Raw genomic sequence first — 19,677 nt, 5'->3', positions numbered from 1 at the left:
TGGGAAAAGTCAAAAGAAGACTCCTGACAGGTGCAAATCATGTGAAATTCAAATTTCAGTGTCCACAAATAAAATTATATCAGCACACAGCCACGCTCATTCATTTCCATACAGTCTGTGGTGATTTTTGCAATGTTCCGGCCAAACAGAGATTGTTTGGCCCACAAAGCCCCGAATGTTTACTCTCTCTGGTCTCTCAGTGGAAAATTTGCTGCCCCCGCTCTAACAGTCTTGCGTTTCAGCCCTCCAATGTCTTGCTGTGTGGTCTGGGGCAAGCTGCTTCAGCTTTCTGAGCCTCACTTCTCACATCTGCTAAATGGGAATAAGAGTAAATCTCAAAGGGTAGCTGAGAACTTGCTGTGAGCAGTGGCAGGCCCATGGCAAAGGCTCATTCCAGGTGAGCTGGATCACTGAGTTTTCTACAATACCAATGGCTGGAGTAAAAAAAAACAAAAAAAACTGAGACTCCAAAAGTCAAAGTCACAGTCAAGGACTTCCAGTGACTTCTGAACTCTAGATGCCAAGGGGCTTAGCAGAATTCTGTACACCCCCTCCAGGGTGGGGGCACAAGGCCTGGCAGCCTGGGGAAGGTGCAGGCCGCAGCCAGGGAGCGCCATGACGCATTGTTGTGGTCGGGACATATGACATAGACAGCCCCGCCCACCATGGAGCGCTCAGCATCAGTTGCCTAGCACCCCATGGTTCAGTAGTTGCACCTCTGTGTGCTCAGCTGTCTCCCCAGGAGAGAGTGGGCCCTGGTTTCCCTCCCCTCTAGAGGAAGGACCTGAATTCTCTCACCATTGCCATTTCAGGGCTCAAGGGAGGGATCGGGCAGGAAGTAGTTGGAGCGGGGGGAGGACCCTTCTGCCCTCTCAGAGGCCCAGACAACAGGCACCTCCTCTAGGAAGTATGCCTTGATTTTTCCTAGCCAAACTCACCTCCTTCTGAGTTCCTGACTGCCTGCCACCCTGTATGAAGTCCATTGGCCTGGATCCTTCGTGTCCCCACAGGCAAAGCCTGAAAGAGATCTTTAGTGATTACTGGGTAAGTGCACAGTGAGAGGGCATGGGACGCAGCAGGGGGCTGTAAACCAAGAAAAGAAGAAAAATGAGAAGAAAAGAATTGAGTGAGATTGGTTTTGAGCTGAAGGAGTGTCCACACGTGTTGAAGGAGGAAATTGAAACTGAGAGAGGAATCACGTTCTCCAGGTTAGGTCTCTGGAAAAGCTGGGTCCAAGTCTCCTCGGCCCTGGGGAGGCCGGGGAAACACAGACCCAGCATGTGAATGCACTTGCCAGATTGTGTAAACATGACAAGGCATGATGGTGCCATTAGACTTTGTGGAGTTGGGGTTCCTACCCAGCTACTATTGAACTGTGTCTTTCCAACATAATGAGTGTTCAGGATAAGCAAAGTAGTAGTGAGGGGATGACCTACCAGTGTGTTTCTAGTTGAGGAACAACAATGGCACAAGATCCCATCTCTGAGCCTCGCTTTTCACACCAGCTCCAGGAGTTGGGGATGGACAGGAAGCCTGGTGTGCTGCAGTCCATGGTGTGGCAAAGAGTCAGACACGACCGAGCTGAACTGAACTGAACTGAAATGGGAATAAGAGAAGGTCTCAATGCATAGCTAGCTTTAAATCCCAGTTCTGTCTCAAAGCAAATGCCTTCACCTCTCTGCCTCGAGGTTCCCACCTGGGAAGTATAGCTAATACAGGGGCCACCTCGTAGGATTACTGTCCTGAATCGGAAGCCAGAATGGCACCTGGCATACAGCAAGTGCTCTCTGGCATGATTGAGGCTGATGGTCTGGTGCCTCTGTGCGACTTGTAGGTGGGGATTTGATCCTGTAGATGAAGCACCAGGGTCCAGAAACGAGTGCAGATGTCTGGGCCAAAAGAGAGGCAGGAAGAATTCAGAATGGAAATAGTCAGAAGTGTCATCGAAAGAGAAATGGTCAGATTATCACTCATAGAATCAGTTCAGTAATCAAGCCATGGGGGAGGTTGAGTCATCTATTTGGGGCCCGATAGAGATCTCAAAGGGCTAAGAAAACAAAGAATGCGGATTTGGTTTTAGAGCAAAGACATATTTGCATAGCACACATCTGGAAGGTTTATAAGAAGCTTAGTGGGGGACTTCCCTGGTAAGACTCTGCACTCCTAATGCAGGGGGCCTGGATTCGATCCCTGGTCAGGGAACTAGATCCCACATGCCACAACTAACATCCAGGGTGGCCAAATAAATAAATTTTTAAAAAAAGGAAGGAAGCTAGAGGTATTCAGGAGAATTATCTGAAAAAGAGATCATGAACCTTCCACTGTATAAGCTTCTGCCCACTTACATTTTCCACGTTTGCTTTGTCTTGGTTTGTGTGTGTGTTTTACGTACAGAATCGTGGTCAGGTATGAGCACATAGAAAAACCAGTGGCCACACACACACACACACACACAATTTAACAGAAAAAAATAAAAAAGAGAGAAAGAAACCAGTGACCTGGTCTATTTGGAGGAAGGGAAAATTTTCACACCAGTGACATCAAAGGTAGGAAATGGTGTTTCCCTGCTAATGGCAGTGGACAGACACAGGGATGGGGAAGACCCAAGCATACCAGGGCAGGCCCTGGGTACCCTTCAGAGGGCCCGGTCCCTGAGAAGCCAGCTCACTCTGCTGAGAAGCAAGCCAGCCTGTCCCAGGAAGGAAGCCCCAGCATGGCTAACACCTGGAAGGGACTCTCCAACTGGCCCAGAAAGGCAGCCACCAGACAGACACTGGTGTACAAAGGACATCCCAATTCAGGCAGTACACAATTACACAAACAAAGACAGACACAAACACACAACACATACACATACACACACTGAGACATATAATCACAGATACACAAGAGTAGCCACCAAAGCTAGCCACAGACACACACAGAGACACAACAGATACATATTCAGAGCATATACACCCAAGAAGATAAGCACACACCATAGCAGACCCACAATCACATGCATACCAGAACAGTGGTGGGGATACACCATACAGGCATACACACAGTCACACACTAAGACATGCCCAGAGATGCAGTCCTAGACACACAGCTGCCCAAGCTAGCCACAACAGCACAAAAGTCACACATGCCCAGAGTCACACATACCCACTAACATATAGCCTGAGAGAGTCTTGAAGGCTCTGGGATATGCATTCAAAGACACACAGTATCAGATGCCCAAAGACCACCAAAGGCACCTAAGTCACACACTGACTGACCCAGGCTGACCTGGAAAGACTGGCAAAGACACAAATACAAGGGAGCACAACCAAAGAAACACAGGTCCCGCCCCCAGGGAAGATCCAGGGTCTTTGAGCCACCAAAGATCCACCCCCCCAGGCTCTCCTTCTGGGGGCCTATCCCTCCCTCCCTCCCTTAAGGAAACTCTGGGTCCCTTTCCTTGGCAATGTGGGCCGCGGGCGACCCCTGGTGGACCCGGCGCCTCGGTCCAGGGCTTCACGGAATGGGCGGGTGGGAGGAGGGTGTCTAGGCTGAAAGGATGAAAAGATGCTTTGGCGTCTACTGAAAAACTCGGAGAAAGGCGCGTGGTAACAGGGAAAGGGAGACACCGGAGCCCGGCTGGAACGGGACCAGACAGGGTCTTGGACGCGGGAACAGGGCATAGGAAGCAGGAGTGGGACTGAAGACCCTCACCCATCCCCACTCGGTGCAATCCCGAGTCCCCGCGGGGACGGTGCTCCGGGGACAGTAAAGACAGGGCAAGCCCGGAGGCGAATTCCCATTGGCCCGCGCCGGACCAATGAGGAGCGGCGAGGACTCCCGGCGTGGCGGAGAGGGACAGGGCAGCCGTTGATGGAGATGGAAGGGTCCCGCCTGCCCAACCAGGCTCTTAGCTGGAGAATGACCACCAGGGAATCGCCCAAGGTCTGCAATCGCCAGCACGGAGACGTCTCTCCCAGGAGGACTCTCGTCAACCCCGATATGACTTTGACCAGCGGGACCCTGAGAACGGTGGGCTTGCCCCTCGCAGAGCTGCCCCAGTCTCCCAAGCCCTGCCCACTCCCAAGCCCCACCACTTCCCTGTCATACTTCGTAAGCCCTTTCCACTTCCCTTTCTCCCAGGCCCCGCCCACTCTCCCGCCCTCGGCATCCCAAGCCCTGCCCATTCCCCAGCCCCTCCCACTTCCCTGTAATTCACCATAGGCACCGCCCACTTCCTAGACACCATTGTCCCAAGCCCTGCCCACCCTCCAGTCCCGCCCACTTTCCCGTAAGCTCCGCCCACTTCTCAGACCAACTTCCGAGGCCTTGCCCACTCTCCTGGCCCACTCACTTTTCTACTTTTCTCGGGCCAGCACTGCCCTCTCCCCAGGCTCCGCCTTTCTATTGTCTCCCTAGTCTGACCTTCCTGGAGACTCCAGTCTCTGAGTATTTTGTCCTGGGTTACACTTTTCCAGAACTCTCTGCCCCATTCCCAGTCCAGGTCTTTGAACCATCCCCACTCCTAGTCTGACTTTTCTGGAGTCCTCTGGTGTCTGAGCATTTTGTCTGAGCACTTAGTCCCCACCCACTTTGTTCCTCTCCACCTTCTTCCATACCCCACTCAAACTTTCAAGACCTTACCCCGAAATCAGTCGAGTCCCTGAATGGGATGGGGCTCCCACTAATGGAGTCAGGGAGGCCTCAGTTTCCTCTGACCCTTAGGCCATCCTCAGGAAGGTCCCACCCGCTTGGCCATTCTCGGGGTTGCCCCGCCTCCTTGGCCATCTAATTACTGGCCTGCAATGGGACCCCTCCCCGCCCACCTTGATCTTCACCATTCAAACCAGCCTCTCCCCCACTGTGACCAGATGCCTCTTGAGTTCTAATCCCAGTCTGGGTGGGCATGCCAACCCCTTCGTTCCCCACAGTCAATCAATTTACCACATACCATCTTGGCCTTGCCTGAGTTGGTGGTCCGATACCAGTGCCTGTGGCCCGGAGACCCGCGCAGGATGCCCCTGTTCCATCTGCTGCCACACTCCTGGACTGCCAAGCTGTTGGTGGCTTTGGACTTATTCTGTCTGATGCTGGGTGAGCCCCTCCCTACCATCCTTGAGCCCCTGCCCCATGTGGACACCCAAGAAGCCTTGGAGGGAGTCTGTCTTCCTGTGTGTCTTTATCTGAGGTTTGCTAGGCCTGGGGCTGGCTGCCTGCCCTAATGTGTGTGCTTGGGCTGTGTGTCTTCACGTTTGTGTCATCAGCATATTTCTGGGATGTCTGGGTCAATGAGACTGCGCAAAGGGAGCAGAAGGGGACTCTCCACAAGAATGGCTTTTGTGTGCTTACCTGTCATCCTGAATCTGGATGCTGGGGTCAGCATCCAGCTGCACATTTTTTTTTTTTCAGTCTTACATATGACTTTATGTGCTGTAAGTCTCCTTGAGTTGTGTATCTGGGTCTGTCTATGTGTCCGTGGTGGGAGGTATGTTTGTACTATATATATCTCTGTGTACGTTTTGACTATGTGTATGTTGTGTGCAAGCCCCTGGGTCTATCTGTATGTCTGGGGCTGGTGTGGTTGCACTTATATCCATGAATGTATAATTCTGTGTGTGTATGCACATGTGTGTGTGTATGTGTGTGTCCCTTTGGGTCCCTGAGTTGCATAGTGTATTGCAGTGTTGCATGCTGTATTGGCTTGGTGGGGGGGGGCGGGGGAGTTCACTGTGGGTGACTCCTATGCATGCACTTGATCTATGGGAGCCCGTGACTATGCATCTGGGGTGGTGGTCCATCCAATGGTATTTGTGTAGCCAGCTTTGTGTCTGGGTCTATATGGGCCTATGTGTGTTGTGGGTATATTGTTATATGTGTGTGTACATCTGAATCTGGGTGTCTGGGTCAGACTGTGTGGTTGTATAATTGTGTGTGTCAGATTCTGGGTGTGTGGGCACCCATGTGGCTTGAGCTTGCTTGGGGTCCAGATGTGTGGCTGGCATAGACCAATACCCTCAACTCCCCAGTGTGTAGAACTAGTGACCAAAGCTCCTTTGCTGGGATGAGGAGGCCAGGCTGGGACGCTAGCTTGGCCCTTCCAGCCCAGAGAGGGAGCTGGGGATGGTGAGAGGTTGGGTTCCAGCTGCCTGACTCCACTAGGCTTCAGTGGATGACAGAGTCAAGACGGGGAGGGAGGCCTGGTATAGGCTTTTAGAATGAGCAGGCCTACACCTGCTGGAAGACAGGCCCCCTGGTCTGCCTGACTTCAGGATGGTAGTGTCAGGTGAGGGGCCCCAGATGCTGCTCACACACAACTTTGCTACCATTTTCTCCCAGCTCGATCAGCCACAGAACCATCCACATAGGCATGGAAGAGACACAGATACCAGACAGGACCACACACACCAGCGCAACCCACACATCCATGGACACAATGTATAATCTTTTTTTCTCTCTCTCTCATACACACACACAGACATGTACTATGAGCACCACAAACACCTATTCACACCACATACACATGACATAGACATAGCTATCCATCAGCACACATACACATTCACACACAAGACATGCAGAGCCACAGTCATACACATATGCGTGCATACATGAGGACACACACACACATACGGAAAGAGTGAGCCCTTCCACCCTCATCCCTTCCATCATTGTCCTTACCCCTTACCCACCTCATTCCCAAGACCCCACCTGTGAATGGGTCCCTGGGGCTCTGGCCTCCTCTGGCCTCCTGGCCAGACTGTCCTCCCTGCCCATGTCCCCGTGTCCAGGCTGTGGAGATGCTGGGAGGACAGCCTGGCAGAAGGCCTAAGGAGAGTCAACCTCAGGTGACCCGTCCATGAGTGGGGTCATCTCCACCCCCTGCAGTCAGCCTCCCCATTGTGCTGAGTGAGACCGGTTTGCTGGAACCCCACATCCAGGGCTTCTTTTGCAATGACACCACCATCCAATACCCCCGGATGGCCCATTATATCATCGAAGACTCGGCACTCATGAAGATGGGCTTCTTCATCTCCATCTTCACGGTAAGAGGCTGGCCACTTTCACCTCAGGCTGTGGTGACACGCTATGAGCAAGTTCACCCCTTTTTCTGGCAAAATGGGAACCCCCACGGATTATAGATCTACAGCAGGAGTAAATACCACCTCTTTTTCCTACTGAAATGGGACATTTCACTGCTCAATGGCATAAAACCCCTTTCCTTGAGGACAAAGTAAGCCCCCACTTTTGACTTGGTATAACAGAAAGAATCCCCTCTCTGCCTTAGGCATGGAACAGGAAGTTCAGCCCCTCCTCCCCCCAGTAGACTGGGAAGCTCCCACGCTTTATGCAGAAGGCAGGAAGCAGCCTTGCCCCCTGGGAAGGTGGGAAACCTCCTCCTTTCAAACATGGAACATCCTGCTTCTTCCTCCTGGTGACAGGGGATGTTCTACAATTTTCCAGCATTTGGGTGGAAGTCTGTCCTCTTTTCCTGGTATAACAGGAAGTCCTGCCCTTTTCAGATATGAGACAGGAAATCCTGCCTATGTATGACATAAATTAGGGAGATGTCCCACCTCTTTTCCTGGTATGGCAGGAACTCCTGCCCTTTTTAGATATGGGACAGGAAATCCTGCCTATGTCTGACATAAACTAAGGAGATGTCCCACCTCTTCTCCTGGTGTAATAGGAAGTCCCACTCCTTTCAGATGTAGGGCAGAAAATCCTACCCATGTCTGATATAAGCTAGGGCCATGCCCTGCCTCTTTTCCTGGTATATCGAAATCCTACCCCTTTCAGATGTGGGACCCCCCGTTTCCCTGGTGATAACGGGAAGCCATATTCCTTGGCTTAGGAGTCTTGCCCATTTCAGACACAAGGGGTGGGAGAAGTTACCCATTTGTGTGTGTGTGTGATGGAATGAGAAGACCCACATTTTTCGGCTGGTGTGGTGGGAAACAACAGCCTCCCTTCCACATGCGATAAAGCATGGAGGATTTCCCTCCCTCCTTGCACCCCCTGCCCTCAGCAGTGACCCCTTCACCCATCCACTTCGGCCCCACAGATCAGCCTGGGAGAGCTGATTCGGGTCAGGGGCCTGCAGCTGAGCTCGCCAGCCTTCATGAGCAGCACTTACGTGGCCATGATCTACAAGCAGCTGGGCGCCTTCATCTTCGGCAGCCTGGCCAGCTTCTCCCTGACCAGTATCGCCAAGATGACCACAGGTCAACTGCGGCCCCACTTCCTGGCCACGTGCCTGCCCGATCCAACCTCCTTTGACTGTGAGAACGGCTACATCACCAACTACAGCTGCACAGGGCATCCTGAAGATGTCCTTGATGCCAGGCGAGTGGGTGGTCAGGGAGGGGAACCCAGGAGGTGTCCTCACCCCACCCCACCCCACTCCACCCCCAGCTGATATCCATGCTCCCCCTGCCCATCCCCCAGGATGTCCTTCTATTCTGAGAACGCCTCCTTAGGGATGTACTGCATGGTGTATCTGGTGGTGAGTATTGGTGGGAGGTGAGCTGCACACCCAGCAAGGCCAGAAAATGCTCCATTGTTCCCCCCGCCCCCACCATCCCATGGTCGGTGCCCGCAGTGCCAGGCACAGCTCCCACAGAGCTTATGTGTTCCCCCAGAGTCAGGAGGGCAAGAGTGGGGTGGGCCCATCTCCTCTTAAGATTCATTCAGCGTCCTGGTCCCAGAATAGCAACTTGCAGAACCCTCTGTGCCCCCAACCCCTGCCCCTGCAGCTGGAGAGGGCTCATGCCAGGCTGGGTCTGTGCCCAGGACTGGGCTCCACCAAGGACAGCAGGAAGGGAAATCACCCCAGACCCAGCTGAGGTGAAGATCTAAGATTTAGGTAATAAAATGGCAGGAAGGGAAGCAGGGGGGCGGAGAGAGTTGCCTCTGGGAAGGGGCCAACAACCCAGGGGCATAGACTTGGGTGGCAGAAGCAGATTAGAGCCAGCCCAAAGCACCGAAGCTCGGTGGTGGGCAGACACAACAATACAGAGGCTCCAGCCACGGGGGCACGTGATGATCACACAGCTGCCTCCACACCAGCAATGTTTTCTCCCTGAGGGACAGTGGATTCAACTGCCAGCTCCCCCAAACCACCCCTGCCCCTTTGTATTTAAGACAAAGTAATTACAGCTTCCTGTAGTGATAAAAGCGCAGAGTTTTGGAGGTGGAATGTGCATGTTCTATTCCCAGCCTCAACTTTGTGTGACATTGGGTGAGACCTTGAAACTCGGTTTCCATCTGTATGGAAATAGCACTTGCCTCCTAGGGTTGTTGCCTCATCACATAGATGAGCTGATACCCTCAAAGCACTTAGAACAGGATCTGGCCTAAAGGTCACTATTAATCATTAATAACAAGCAAAACAGACTCCCTTCGTCCCCAGGATGGGGCGGTGGTTGGGGGACTGGGTGCACGCCAACACGCCAACGTGCACAGACAGACCACACACAACTCAGAGGCCAGCCTTGCTCTGATTTTTGGACGGAGTAGACAATTTTGTGAACAGAATAGTCTAGATCTCGGGGAATTCCCCCACCTCTTTTTTTTCCCCCCACCTCTTAAGTGTCCCTCAAGTGCCCACAGTTGATCTTTCCCTGAAACATACAAGCACCACTGTCCCATTCTGCTTGCTCATCTCAAGGAAGTAAATTTCACCTGATGGGATTTTTTTTTTTCTGTTTTCCATTTCAAAATCAAGAGCCCAAACTCTGCTCCTTGAGGGTTCGCCAATGAGGCCGACCTGCTTCAATTGGAGACCTGACCCTGGCAGGAAGTGGCAGTGCCCACTCACAGCATGAGCCTACCCGGAGGGTCTCACCTGACTCTTAGGAAATCATTCACCACCTAACAATTTTCCCAATGCTAGCATGTAGTTAAGAGCACACAGTTCTCTTACAGTGATGGACACAGCCCCTACCCTCTTTAGAAGCTGAAATATATTTCCATACAAAACTGGCAGGTTCAGGTAGAAAACACGGGTGGACACAAAAATGTAGCCCCGGGGTGGAGTCCCTCTGATTACCCTCTCCCAGGGTGTCAAGGCACTGCCACCCGCCTTCCAGCTCTACATACAGGCCGGTTCCTGGGGACGGAAAACCTGGCTCTTACGGCCCACCGTCCAGCTCCTTTTCTTGTGCCTGGCTCTGCTGACCGGCTACCTCCGGGTTTTGGACCACCAGCACCACCCCTATGATGCTTTGGTCGGCTTCTTGCAGGGAGCTCTGATGGCTTTCTGGGTAGTAAGTGATGCCGTGGGACACCTGGGTGCAGGGAGGGTCTGCTTGTCTGGGAGCCCCTGGGTATGCCTGGCACTCCTCATCTCCCAGGAAGGGAATGCAGGAGAGGCCAGACTGGGGTGGAAGAACGGGTATGGAGGGAAGGTGATGTCAGCCCACCACAACCTCTCTTGGCTTCATCCCTGCAGGTTTTCTACATCTCAGGCAATGACAAGTCCCAGAACCACCTATGTTCTGCGTGCCACTTTCCTCCCCACTTTCCCTCTCTGTATTCCTCCCCCAAGGACCCTCAGGGAACCCAAGGCATGCCCTGACACAGAGGAAGACAGAGGGCACCCTCTGCTTTCCAGGGCCTGTGCTCCCCCGGCGGGGCTGTCCCATCCCAGGTGGGCTAGTCCAGAAAGCCCCACCTGTTTGGAGCTCCGTCCTGACCCCAGATCAGCCCTGCCCTGGAGGGGTGACACAGGAAGTCCCAGTTTCCTGGGGCTGAACCCCAAATTAGCCCCTCCCAGCAGGGCCACTTCCACTTTTATGTTTTTATGTTTTCTTGCTATATTAAAGAATGAAATGCCAACACCGGGTTTATGAATTCTTGAGAGATATTAACATGGATTGATAGTCTTCGTATATCAATCCGGAAACCATGTCCCAGGGATCAATTATAACAACGTCTGATAATCTGGAAAGTCTCAGTCAGGTTTCTCAACTTTGGTTATTGCCGTTGGTTTTCGGGGCCAGATAATTCTTCGCTGCAGGGGTCATTTCAGTGCACTGTAGGCCAGTGAGCAGCCTCCACAGACTCCACCCACTGGGTGCCAATCACAACTCCAGGTTGTAATGGAAGGGGAGTCACCCCCAGCTGAGAATTTCTGGGTTAGGGGATTCTGTGGAGCTCCCCCAAGAGACTGTGCTCCGTAATTATGTGACCTACTGAAGTCCCAGGATGCTACACACATTTAAATCAGAGAGACAGGAAGTAATTCACAGATCCTGGGGTGAAGGGGAGGGGGGTCACCCCTATTTGTATGATCTGATCCATCAGGAATTTATTTTGGTGTCTTGTTGTGTTAGTCATTCAGTCATGACCGACTCCTTGTGACCCCATGTACTGTAGCCTGCCAGGCTCCTCTGCTCCTTTGAAAATTCCTTGCCTGGAATTTTCCAGGCAAGAATACTGGAGTGGCTTGCCCTTTCCTTCTCCAGGGGATCTTCCCTAACCAGAGATCAAACCCAGGTCTCCTGCATTGCTCTGGTGTCTAGTGTGAACCTAAAGATCCCACTCAATCTTGTTTTTTTCTCAAATAATTAACACAGGATTTCTTAGCCTTGAACAGCAGTCCCCAGGCTTTTTGGAACCAGGGACTGGTTTCATAGAAGACAATTTTTCTATGGACCAGGGCGGGTCGGCGGAAGGTTTGGGGACAATTCAAGCACATTACATTTCTTGTGCACTTTATTTCTATTACTATTACATCAGCTCCAGCTCAGATCATCAGGCATTAGACCCTGGGGGTTGGGGATTGATCCCTGGCCTTGAGCCCTATTGATATTTGGACCAGATAATTCTTATAGTAGAGGGAGCCTGTCCTATCTGTGCACCCTGTGTTCAGCAACATCCACTTACAGGTGCTAGTAGCATGCGCACACACACACACACACACACACACACACACACATACACACACACACACACACGCAAACCATTTAGGCATAACTAAAAACGTCCCCAGACATTGCCAAATGTCCCTGTCCTGTGGAGAACCACAAAATTGGAAGCCACTGGTGAGAACTGTGAGGTCCCAGTCCATGGGCCTGGCCAACCCCACCCCTACCCCGAAGTAGCCAGAAGCCACAGAGGATGTGGAGGCTTCCCGGGATGTCACAGCGGGAGGCTGCCAGCAGAAGCTGGCCCCAAGAGGGGCAGCACAGGAAGTCTAGCCCAGTGTCACAATAATAATTGTAATACCAATAGCTACAACTTATTGTTCGCTCCCCCTGGGGACCCTCCCAACTGCCTAGAGGGCAGGCATTCTTGAAGGCTCCATCTTGCAGGAAATTCAGCAGGGGGAGGCCAAGTGACCTGTGCAAGGTCATGCACTAATTAGAAATGCAAAGGCAGGGCGATGACTTGTAATAAATTGTAACAATGGAACAGGCAGGTGCCGAGCTGGGGGCAGCAAGGCAACCCCTACCTCGGAGGGGCCCTCCATTCCCCTGCAATCTGTAATCCATCTGTAAGTCTTAATCACTGATTTCGACCCCAGGCAACGCTGAGGATGACCCCACCTGCGACAGACTCAGAGCCCAATAGAGGTGTCCGGGGGGAGCGCACAGCCCGCCCCCCCAACACACACACACACCTCCGTCGGCTTCCAGAAGCATCCGCAGTCGAACAGGGAAGGCGAATCGTGGTTTTACTTACTACGCAGCTTCAAGAGAAGTCCAGCAGGAATCGACCGCCTCCCACCTCCCCAAACAGTCGGCTCCTCTGGAGCGGCCAATTCGGCCGCCACCACGAGCCCTCGTGGTTAAGGCGAGCGTTTCTGGAGAATGACAACGAAACGGGATGGGAAGGGAGGCTTGGGCCGGAGAAACTGAGGCAGGGTCGTTCGCGGCAGGGGTCGGGGGGTGGAGCGGCTGAATCTCTCCGCTGCACGTTTGCGGGGCTCTCTCCCTCCCTCTCCGCTGCTCCCCTCCCCTCCCCGCCCAATCCCGGCAAATCCCAGGTTGCCAGGCCCGGCTGGTGGCGGGAGGGGTGGGAAGGAGGGACGGGGTACTAAAGCGCCCGAGAGGCCTTGCCCCCACTGCCCGGAGCTGGGGGGAAACGGGGGTCTCCAGGAGGGAGGGGAGGGATATCCTTCCCTCCCCGCACCCTCCGTCCCGGGGCGGGACAAGGGGGCGGAGCGGGCCGGTGACCGGGCCGTGACGCGAGCCCCGCCTGCTCATATAGAGGCGCCCCGGGGGCGCAGGGACCGTGCTTCGCCGCCGCCTTCGCCGCCGCAGTTCGCAGCATCAGCACCAGCGCCGCCGCGTCCAGCATCAGCGCCACCGCCATGCGGGAGATTGTGCACCTGCAGGCCGGCCAGTGCGGCAACCAGATCGGAGCCAAGGTGCGCGGGGGGACCGGGCCCTGGGAGGATGCCGAGCGCGGTCCACTGAGCCCCGCAGAGCTCCTCCACCCCGGGCCTGTGGGGGGGCCAGCTCCCCCAGGAAGCCAGCACCCCAGGGACGGTGGGGGAGGGGCGCGAAGGGCAGGGCCAAGCTGGGAAACAAAGAACTGATGGGGGTGGGGCCCGGACTCTGTCCGCTCGCCACAGCTGGCCTCACAGCTGGCCCGCTGGCCCCTCGACAGGCACAAAGAGACCCCGCCCCTGCCCACGGCAGCAGCCCGGGAGGGCTGCCCCCACCGGCCGTCTTGGCTGGGGTGTTGAATCTGCTTCACCCCGCCCCCACCGCTCCCTACTTGCTGCCTCATCCTCGCCTGCCCACTCTGCGTCCCGGCCCCCCACTCACCTTGCTGGGGGACAGGTGGCAGCCAGGGAGGTGACTGGGGGTCCTGAGCTCAGAAGACGGAGGTGGGGGAAGGCCTGGCCATTGACACCCCTTCTTGGTCCTTTCTACCTCCCCCTCTCTAGTTTTGGGAGGTGATCAGTGATGAGCATGGCATTGATCCCACGGGCACGTACCACGGGGACAGTGACCTCCAGCTGGAGAGAATCAACGTGTACTACAATGAGGCCACTGGTAAGGGGCAGAGGCACCTGGCCAGAGTGGGGGTGGAGAGGGCCTGGGAGGGGGCTGGGTGCTGGTTCCTGGAGTTGACCAAGCTGCTGTCCATCTGCTTCTCTGCAGGAGGAAATTACGTGCCCAGAGCTGTCCTGGTGGACCTTGAGCCAGGCACCATGGACTCTGTCCGCTCTGGCCCCTTCGGCCAGATCTTTCGCCCTGACAATTTTGTGTTTGGTGAGTCACCGTGAGGCACAGGCAGGGAAGCGTCCCCCTCCCCCCAATTCTTTCACTTCCACATACTTGGTGAAAATTCTCCACCTAGCATCTAGACTGAGGAACTCAGAGCCCAGCAGGGAAAGCGGATACACAGGCCACTGTGGGAATCCAGGGGAGGCATTTGACACAACAGGCGAAGTGCAGGGTAGAGAAGGCTTCCCAGAGGAGGTGGCATTTTAATTTAACCCATGGACCTGAGCCAGACTGCAGCATTCAGATCCCAGCTCTGCCACTTCATGCAGTTGACAAATACTTATTAAGCACTTACTGCATACCCCAGGCCCTACTGTACCCACCCTGGGAATATAGCCAAGAGCAAAACAAACAAAGCTTTCTGTCCACCCCTGCAGCTGACATCCTGCTGGAGGGAGCTGGGAAGATAAATAAATGGGAAGAGAAGGAAAAAAAAAAGTCAAACTCAATCACTGATTGAATCCACTGGGTGATTGTGGAAAGGCCCTACAATCTTCCTGTGCCTCAGTCTCTTGATCTTTAAAACAGGGTTAATACAGAGACTTACTTTTCAAGACTGTGAGGCTTAAAGCCACTAATATGTATAAGGAACTCAGAACAATGCCTAGCACAGAGGAAAAAGTACATAAGCATTTGATGTTTTGTTGTAGGTTTTATTATCAGTATAACTCTTAATGATGTCTTCAGCCTAAAAGATGAGTGGGACTTGGGCTGACCAAAGGTCAATGAAAAGAGGAAAGGTGTGCAAGACAAGAGGGAGCAGCATAGGTGAAGACAATGGACACATTTGCAGCCCTCAAGTTCAAGGGCATGCACACACTGAACAACCTTCTAGGAAAGCTTTCCTCATACTTCTCGGTCAAGCTTCCCAGGGACTTCCCAGGTGGCGCTAGTGGTAAAGAACCCACCTGCCAATGCAGGAGACAGGAGAGACCAAGTTCAATCCCTGGGTCAAGAAGATCCCCTGGAAGAGAGGGTATGGCAACCCACTCCAGTATTCTTGCCTGGAGAACCCCATGGACAGAGGAGCCTGGCAGACTACAGTCCATAGGGTTGCAAAGAGTCAGACATGACTGAGGCAATTTAGCATATGCACTAGGTCCAGCTAAATGCACACCCCCACCTGACTTCAGAGCCCAGGCTGTCCCTCCCCCTAGCACCTCTCCTCCTCAGTACACAGTAGTTTAGTCTGGAGTCTAGGGATTGACAGGACAAGCTGTGTGACCTTGGACAAGTGACTTCCCCTGTCTGATTTGAGAAAGATTCAGGAAGATAAAGATGATTCTGTGTGGGTGGGGCTCACAATAAGTCCTCAGGAAATGGCTAGGGAGAGACTACGTGAGGTTGGCCAAAGGATGTGAGGGATTCTTGGATGATCAAGGGTGGCTCCAGTCGGGCCAAAAGATCCTGTGGCCTCTGAGAGATGAGGTAGGGGAGGTGGTGGTAAAAGTATGGACTCAGGAGCCAGACCGCCACTTCAAATCCTTTAATTTGGATGAGGTGACATTGGACAGAGATCTGAAGAGAGTTTCAGTCATACCTGAGAGGGAGAGCATTCCAGGCGGCGGCAACAGCACCAGCACGTGCAATGGCCCTGGGGCAGGAACAGTGAGGAGGCCCATGTGCCTGGAGCAGAGTGAGCAGGGAGCAGGGGAGGACACGGAGGGGGAGGCGCGGGTTGTGTAGGACCTTGTGCCTTGCTGGGGAGACTGGTTTTTATCCCAGGGAGATGGGAGCCCTGGAGGGGCAGCGGGCAGAGGAGGGGTGGCACCTGACATGGGTTTTCACAGGCGCCCTCTAGTGGCTTCAAGGAGAACAGATTGTGGAGAGGCTGTAGGCTGCTGCTGGGGGAACCAGTGCAGAAGCCACTGTTCTGATCCAGATGGGTGATAAGAAGGCCGGACCAGGTTGGAAGCAGAGAAGGGGGCAAGAAGAAATATTACTGGTTCACAAAAATACCAGCTGGTAGTCTAATCCTAATCCTTGTCCTCTGGAGCTTGCATTCCCCTTCAAGATTACAGACAATAAGCATAATAATTTTTTTTAAAAAAAGAACAAGTTTATCAGTGCTATGGAGAAAAATCAAGTATGGAAGAGGAATTAGAAATGGGGAGGATTTGCAGTTGTATAGATTAGTCAGGCGGAGCCTCTAAGTCCTGAAGGAGGGGAAAGAGGGAGGAGCCATGTAGATATCTGAGGGAATCTGCTCCAGATATCTGCTCCAGGCAGAGAGTACAGCCCATGCCAAGGCCCTTGGGCAGGACCAGGCTCGGTGTGTTGGAGGAACAGCCAGGAGGCCTGTGTGTCTAGAGGGGAATGAGCGAGGGGGAGAGAGGGAGGAGGGAAGGGTATGGCGGGGGTGATCATACAGGACCTTGTGGGACTCAGAGAGGACGGGAGCTTTTACTGAAAGAGAGGAAGTGGGGGTGGTTTTGAGCTAAGGTGGAACATGATTTAGGTTTCGTCAGAATCCTTCTAGCCAGGACTTCCCTGGTGGTCCAGTGGCTAAGACGCCGTGCTCTCAATGCAGAGGGCCCAGGTTCAATCCTTGATCAGGAAACAGATCCCACACACTGAAACTGACTGTGCAGCCAAATAAATAAAAATAATTCTTTCCCAAAAAAATCCTTCTAGCTGCTGGGTGATGGGAAGCAAGAATGTAACCCAAAGAACAGCTCGTAATAAATAGTAATAGTAATAATTTTCTTATTATGAATTAAATACTAGATGACTGGGGGCGGACTAGAGCTTGGGATTTCCCCATATCAGCCTGGGTGTCCCCTCCCTTTCCTTCTTCAGGCCAGTCTGGAGCCGGCAACAACTGGGCCAAAGGCCACTACACAGAGGGTGCCGAACTGGTGGACGCCGTCCTGGACGTGGTTCGGAAGGAGGCTGAGAGTTGTGACTGCCTGCAGGGCTTCCAGCTGACCCACTCACTGGGCGGGGGTACAGGGTCTGGAATGGGGACCCTCCTCATCAGCAAGATCCGCGAGGAGTTCCCCGACCGCATCATGAACACCTTCAGCGTGGTGCCGTCACCCAAGGTGTCGGACACGGTGGTGGAGCCCTACAACGCCACCCTGTCCGTGCACCAGCTGGTGGAGAACACGGACGAGACCTACTGCATCGACAATGAAGCGCTGTATGACATCTGCTTCCGCACCCTGAAACTGACCACGCCCACCTACGGGGACCTCAACCACCTGGTGTCGGCAACCATGAGCGGGGTCACCACCTGCCTGCGCTTCCCGGGCCAGCTCAACGCCGACCTGCGCAAGCTGGCCGTGAACATGGTGCCCTTCCCACGCCTGCACTTCTTCATGCCCGGCTTCGCCCCACTGACCAGCCGGGGCAGCCAGCAGTACAGGGCACTGACCGTCCCCGAGCTGACCCAGCAGATGTTCGATGCCAAGAACATGATGGCCGCGTGCGACCCACGCCACGGCCGCTACCTGACCGTGGCCGCCGTCTTCCGGGGCCGCATGTCCATGAAGGAGGTGGATGAGCAGATGCTGAGCGTGCAGAGCAAGAACAGCAGCTACTTCGTGGAGTGGATCCCCAACAACGTGAAGACGGCCGTGTGCGACATCCCGCCCCGAGGCCTGAAGATGGCCGCCACCTTCATTGGCAACAGCACGGCCATCCAGGAGCTGTTTAAGCGCATCTCGGAGCAGTTCACGGCCATGTTCCGGCGCAAGGCCTTCCTGCACTGGTACACGGGCGAGGGCATGGACGAGATGGAGTTCACTGAGGCCGAGAGCAACATGAACGACCTGGTGTCCGAGTACCAGCAGTACCAGGACGCCACGGCCGAGGAGGGCGAGTTTGAGGAGGAGGCTGAGGAGGAGGTGGCCTAGGGCGCCTCCATCACTTCACCTCCGCACCCTACTAAGAGGCTAACCTTTGACCGCGGAGAATCCCCGCTTCACCTCCCAGCCTGACTCACCCCTGACCCTACAACCTTGCACCTCTTCCCCTGGCCAACCCTTGACCCTTGAGCCCCACTTTATCCCCGCCCTTGAGCTCTCCGACGTTGAACACCCGCCCCGTGAGCCCTGCTTCACCTCCGACCCCACAAGTCCCACGTTTAATTCCATGATCCCTCCTTCACCCCTGACCTCTCCACCTTTGACCTCCCCTCAAGCCCCCCCACCCGCCTTTACACCCACAGACCTATAAACCCTGATTTATTTGCCCCCTCCCTCTGAGCCTGTCTTCTCCCCATGTGCCTCCCCTTTTACCCCACAAGCTCCACCCACCCTCCAATCCCTCCTCTCTGGATCCCCTGAGCCTCACTTCTCTAAATTCACTCCCCTCAGCTCCTGCCAACCTTGGCTTTTCAAGGGTGCTGCTGGGGAAAAAGAAGCCCTGGAGCATGTGGGCAAGAGAGGCTGTTCCCTGACCTTCCCCACTGCCTCACTCTCAATAAATTAATTGTCCTGCCATGTTTCTGCCAAGTGTATTTTTCATTGCCCCTCCTCTCCCTGTGGGATGGAGTTGGGAGCTGAAAGGACTTTTAATCTGGAGGTGGACAGTGATTTCAGAGTCAGACCGGGTTATGCTACCAATTCACCCTGTAGTGTTGAGCAAGATGCTTGCCCACTCTGAGCCTCGACTGCCTCACCTGTAAAATGGGCTCATGTTTTCCTCCCATGCCACACCTCAAGGATTTTTGTAAGGACTCAGGGCACAGTACCTGGTACTGGGTGGGTGCTTAGTGATGGAGGTGCCACCACTCTCTGTGGGGCATCTTGCAAGTATGGAAAGTTGAAGGGGGAACCTCTAGAAAAGGATGCTGGGGAGATGGTAGCCGTGGGTAGTGCCTCAGGGGCAGTCCTGCCAGAGTAATGGTCACTAAAACACTGAAGCACTTTGATGGCCTGATACATGTCTTATAACCCTCACACCAACCCTGTAAGATCTGAGCTTTTAGAAATTTCCCTGGTCTAGATGCAGTTTCTACCAATGAACCTAATCAGGCTTCCCTGGTAGCTCAGCTGGTAAAAAAAATCTGTCCGCTATGCAGGAGATCCCGGTTCAATTCCTGGGTCAGGAAGATCCTGTGGAGGAGGGCATGGCAACCCACTCCAGCATTCTTGCCTGGAAACTCCCCATGGACAAAAGAGGATGGTGGGCCACAGTCCTTGGGGTCGCAAAGAGTCGGACATGACTGAGCAACTAAGCGCAGATAGCACAATGAACCTAATCACCTCTGGGTGATCCAGAGGTTAGGACTCCTTGCTTTCACTGCACAGGGCACAGGTTCAATCCCTCGTTGGGGAACTAAGATCCCACAAGCTGCATGGCATGGCCAAGAGAAAAAAAAGATTTGAGCTTTTAGACAGTGTATCAGTTAGCCTTTGCTGCATACAAACTAAACACCCCCCCCCCAAATTTAGGGGCTTAAAGCAACAGCAATTTTTTATTTTGCTCCCAACTCTGCAATTTGGGCAGG

At 53.8% G+C, this 19,677-nt stretch overlaps 2 protein-coding genes and 1 long non-coding RNA gene across 3 annotated transcripts; 2 read left to right on the top strand and 1 right to left on the bottom strand.

Moving 5' to 3' along the window:
* Positions 1–7: 7 nt before the first annotated feature.
* Positions 8–12,793, bottom strand: LOC122440307. Its single transcript, XR_006269084.1, has 3 exons — positions 12,667–12,793; positions 939–1,017; positions 8–434 (listed from the first exon to the last, which is right to left on the bottom strand). It is a non-coding gene; the product is annotated as an uncharacterized LOC122440307 (long non-coding RNA).
* LOC122440305 (phospholipid phosphatase 3-like) lies at positions 3,543–10,812 on the top strand. The gene is made up of 7 exons (XM_043466380.1): positions 3,543–4,014; positions 4,914–5,076; positions 6,868–7,025; positions 8,045–8,325; positions 8,428–8,485; positions 10,071–10,247; positions 10,433–10,812. Exons 1-7 carry the CDS (start codon positions 3,856–3,858, stop codon positions 10,556–10,558), a joined length of 1,122 nt encoding a protein of 373 aa, XP_043322315.1. The 5' UTR covers positions 3,543–3,855; the 3' UTR covers positions 10,559–10,812.
* On the top strand, positions 12,640–18,667 carry TUBB4A (tubulin beta 4A class IVa). Its single transcript, XM_043466379.1, has 5 exons — positions 12,640–12,777; positions 13,195–13,354; positions 13,880–13,988; positions 14,097–14,207; positions 17,022–18,667. Exons 2-5 carry the CDS (start codon positions 13,298–13,300, stop codon positions 18,077–18,079), a joined length of 1,335 nt encoding a protein of 444 aa, XP_043322314.1. The 5' UTR covers positions 12,640–12,777; positions 13,195–13,297; the 3' UTR covers positions 18,080–18,667.
* The last annotated feature ends 1,010 nt before the right edge of the window (positions 18,668–19,677 follow it).

This window comes from Cervus canadensis, chromosome 4, assembly GCF_019320065.1.
Source record: "Cervus canadensis isolate Bull #8, Minnesota chromosome 4, ASM1932006v1, whole genome shotgun sequence".
Lineage (NCBI taxonomy): Eukaryota > Metazoa > Chordata > Mammalia > Artiodactyla > Cervidae > Cervus > Cervus canadensis.
Note: the sequence above shows the minus strand (reverse complement) of the source record. Positions and strands in the feature narration are given on the sequence as shown.

Excerpts from the sequence above, each read along its gene's own strand:
- TUBB4A (XM_043466379.1), top strand. The coding sequence starts at position 13,298 with ATGCGGGAGATTGTGCACCTGCAGGCCGGCCAGTGCGGCAACCAGATC. Across the intron at positions 13,355-13,879 it reads GCAACCAGATCGGAGCCAAG|TTTTGGGAGGTGATCAGTGA; the intron begins GTGCGCGGGGGG and ends CCCCCTCTCTAG. Across the intron at positions 14,208-17,021 it reads CCCTGACAATTTTGTGTTTG|GCCAGTCTGGAGCCGGCAAC; the intron begins GTGAGTCACCGT and ends TTCCTTCTTCAG.
- LOC122440305 (XM_043466380.1), top strand. The coding sequence starts at position 3,856 with ATGGAGATGGAAGGGTCCCGCCTGCCCAACCAGGCTCTTAGCTGGAGA. Across the intron at positions 8,486-10,070 it reads ACTGCATGGTGTATCTGGTG|CTCTACATACAGGCCGGTTC; the intron begins GTGAGTATTGGT and ends CCCGCCTTCCAG. Across the intron at positions 10,248-10,432 it reads CTCTGATGGCTTTCTGGGTA|GTTTTCTACATCTCAGGCAA; the intron begins GTAAGTGATGCC and ends TCATCCCTGCAG.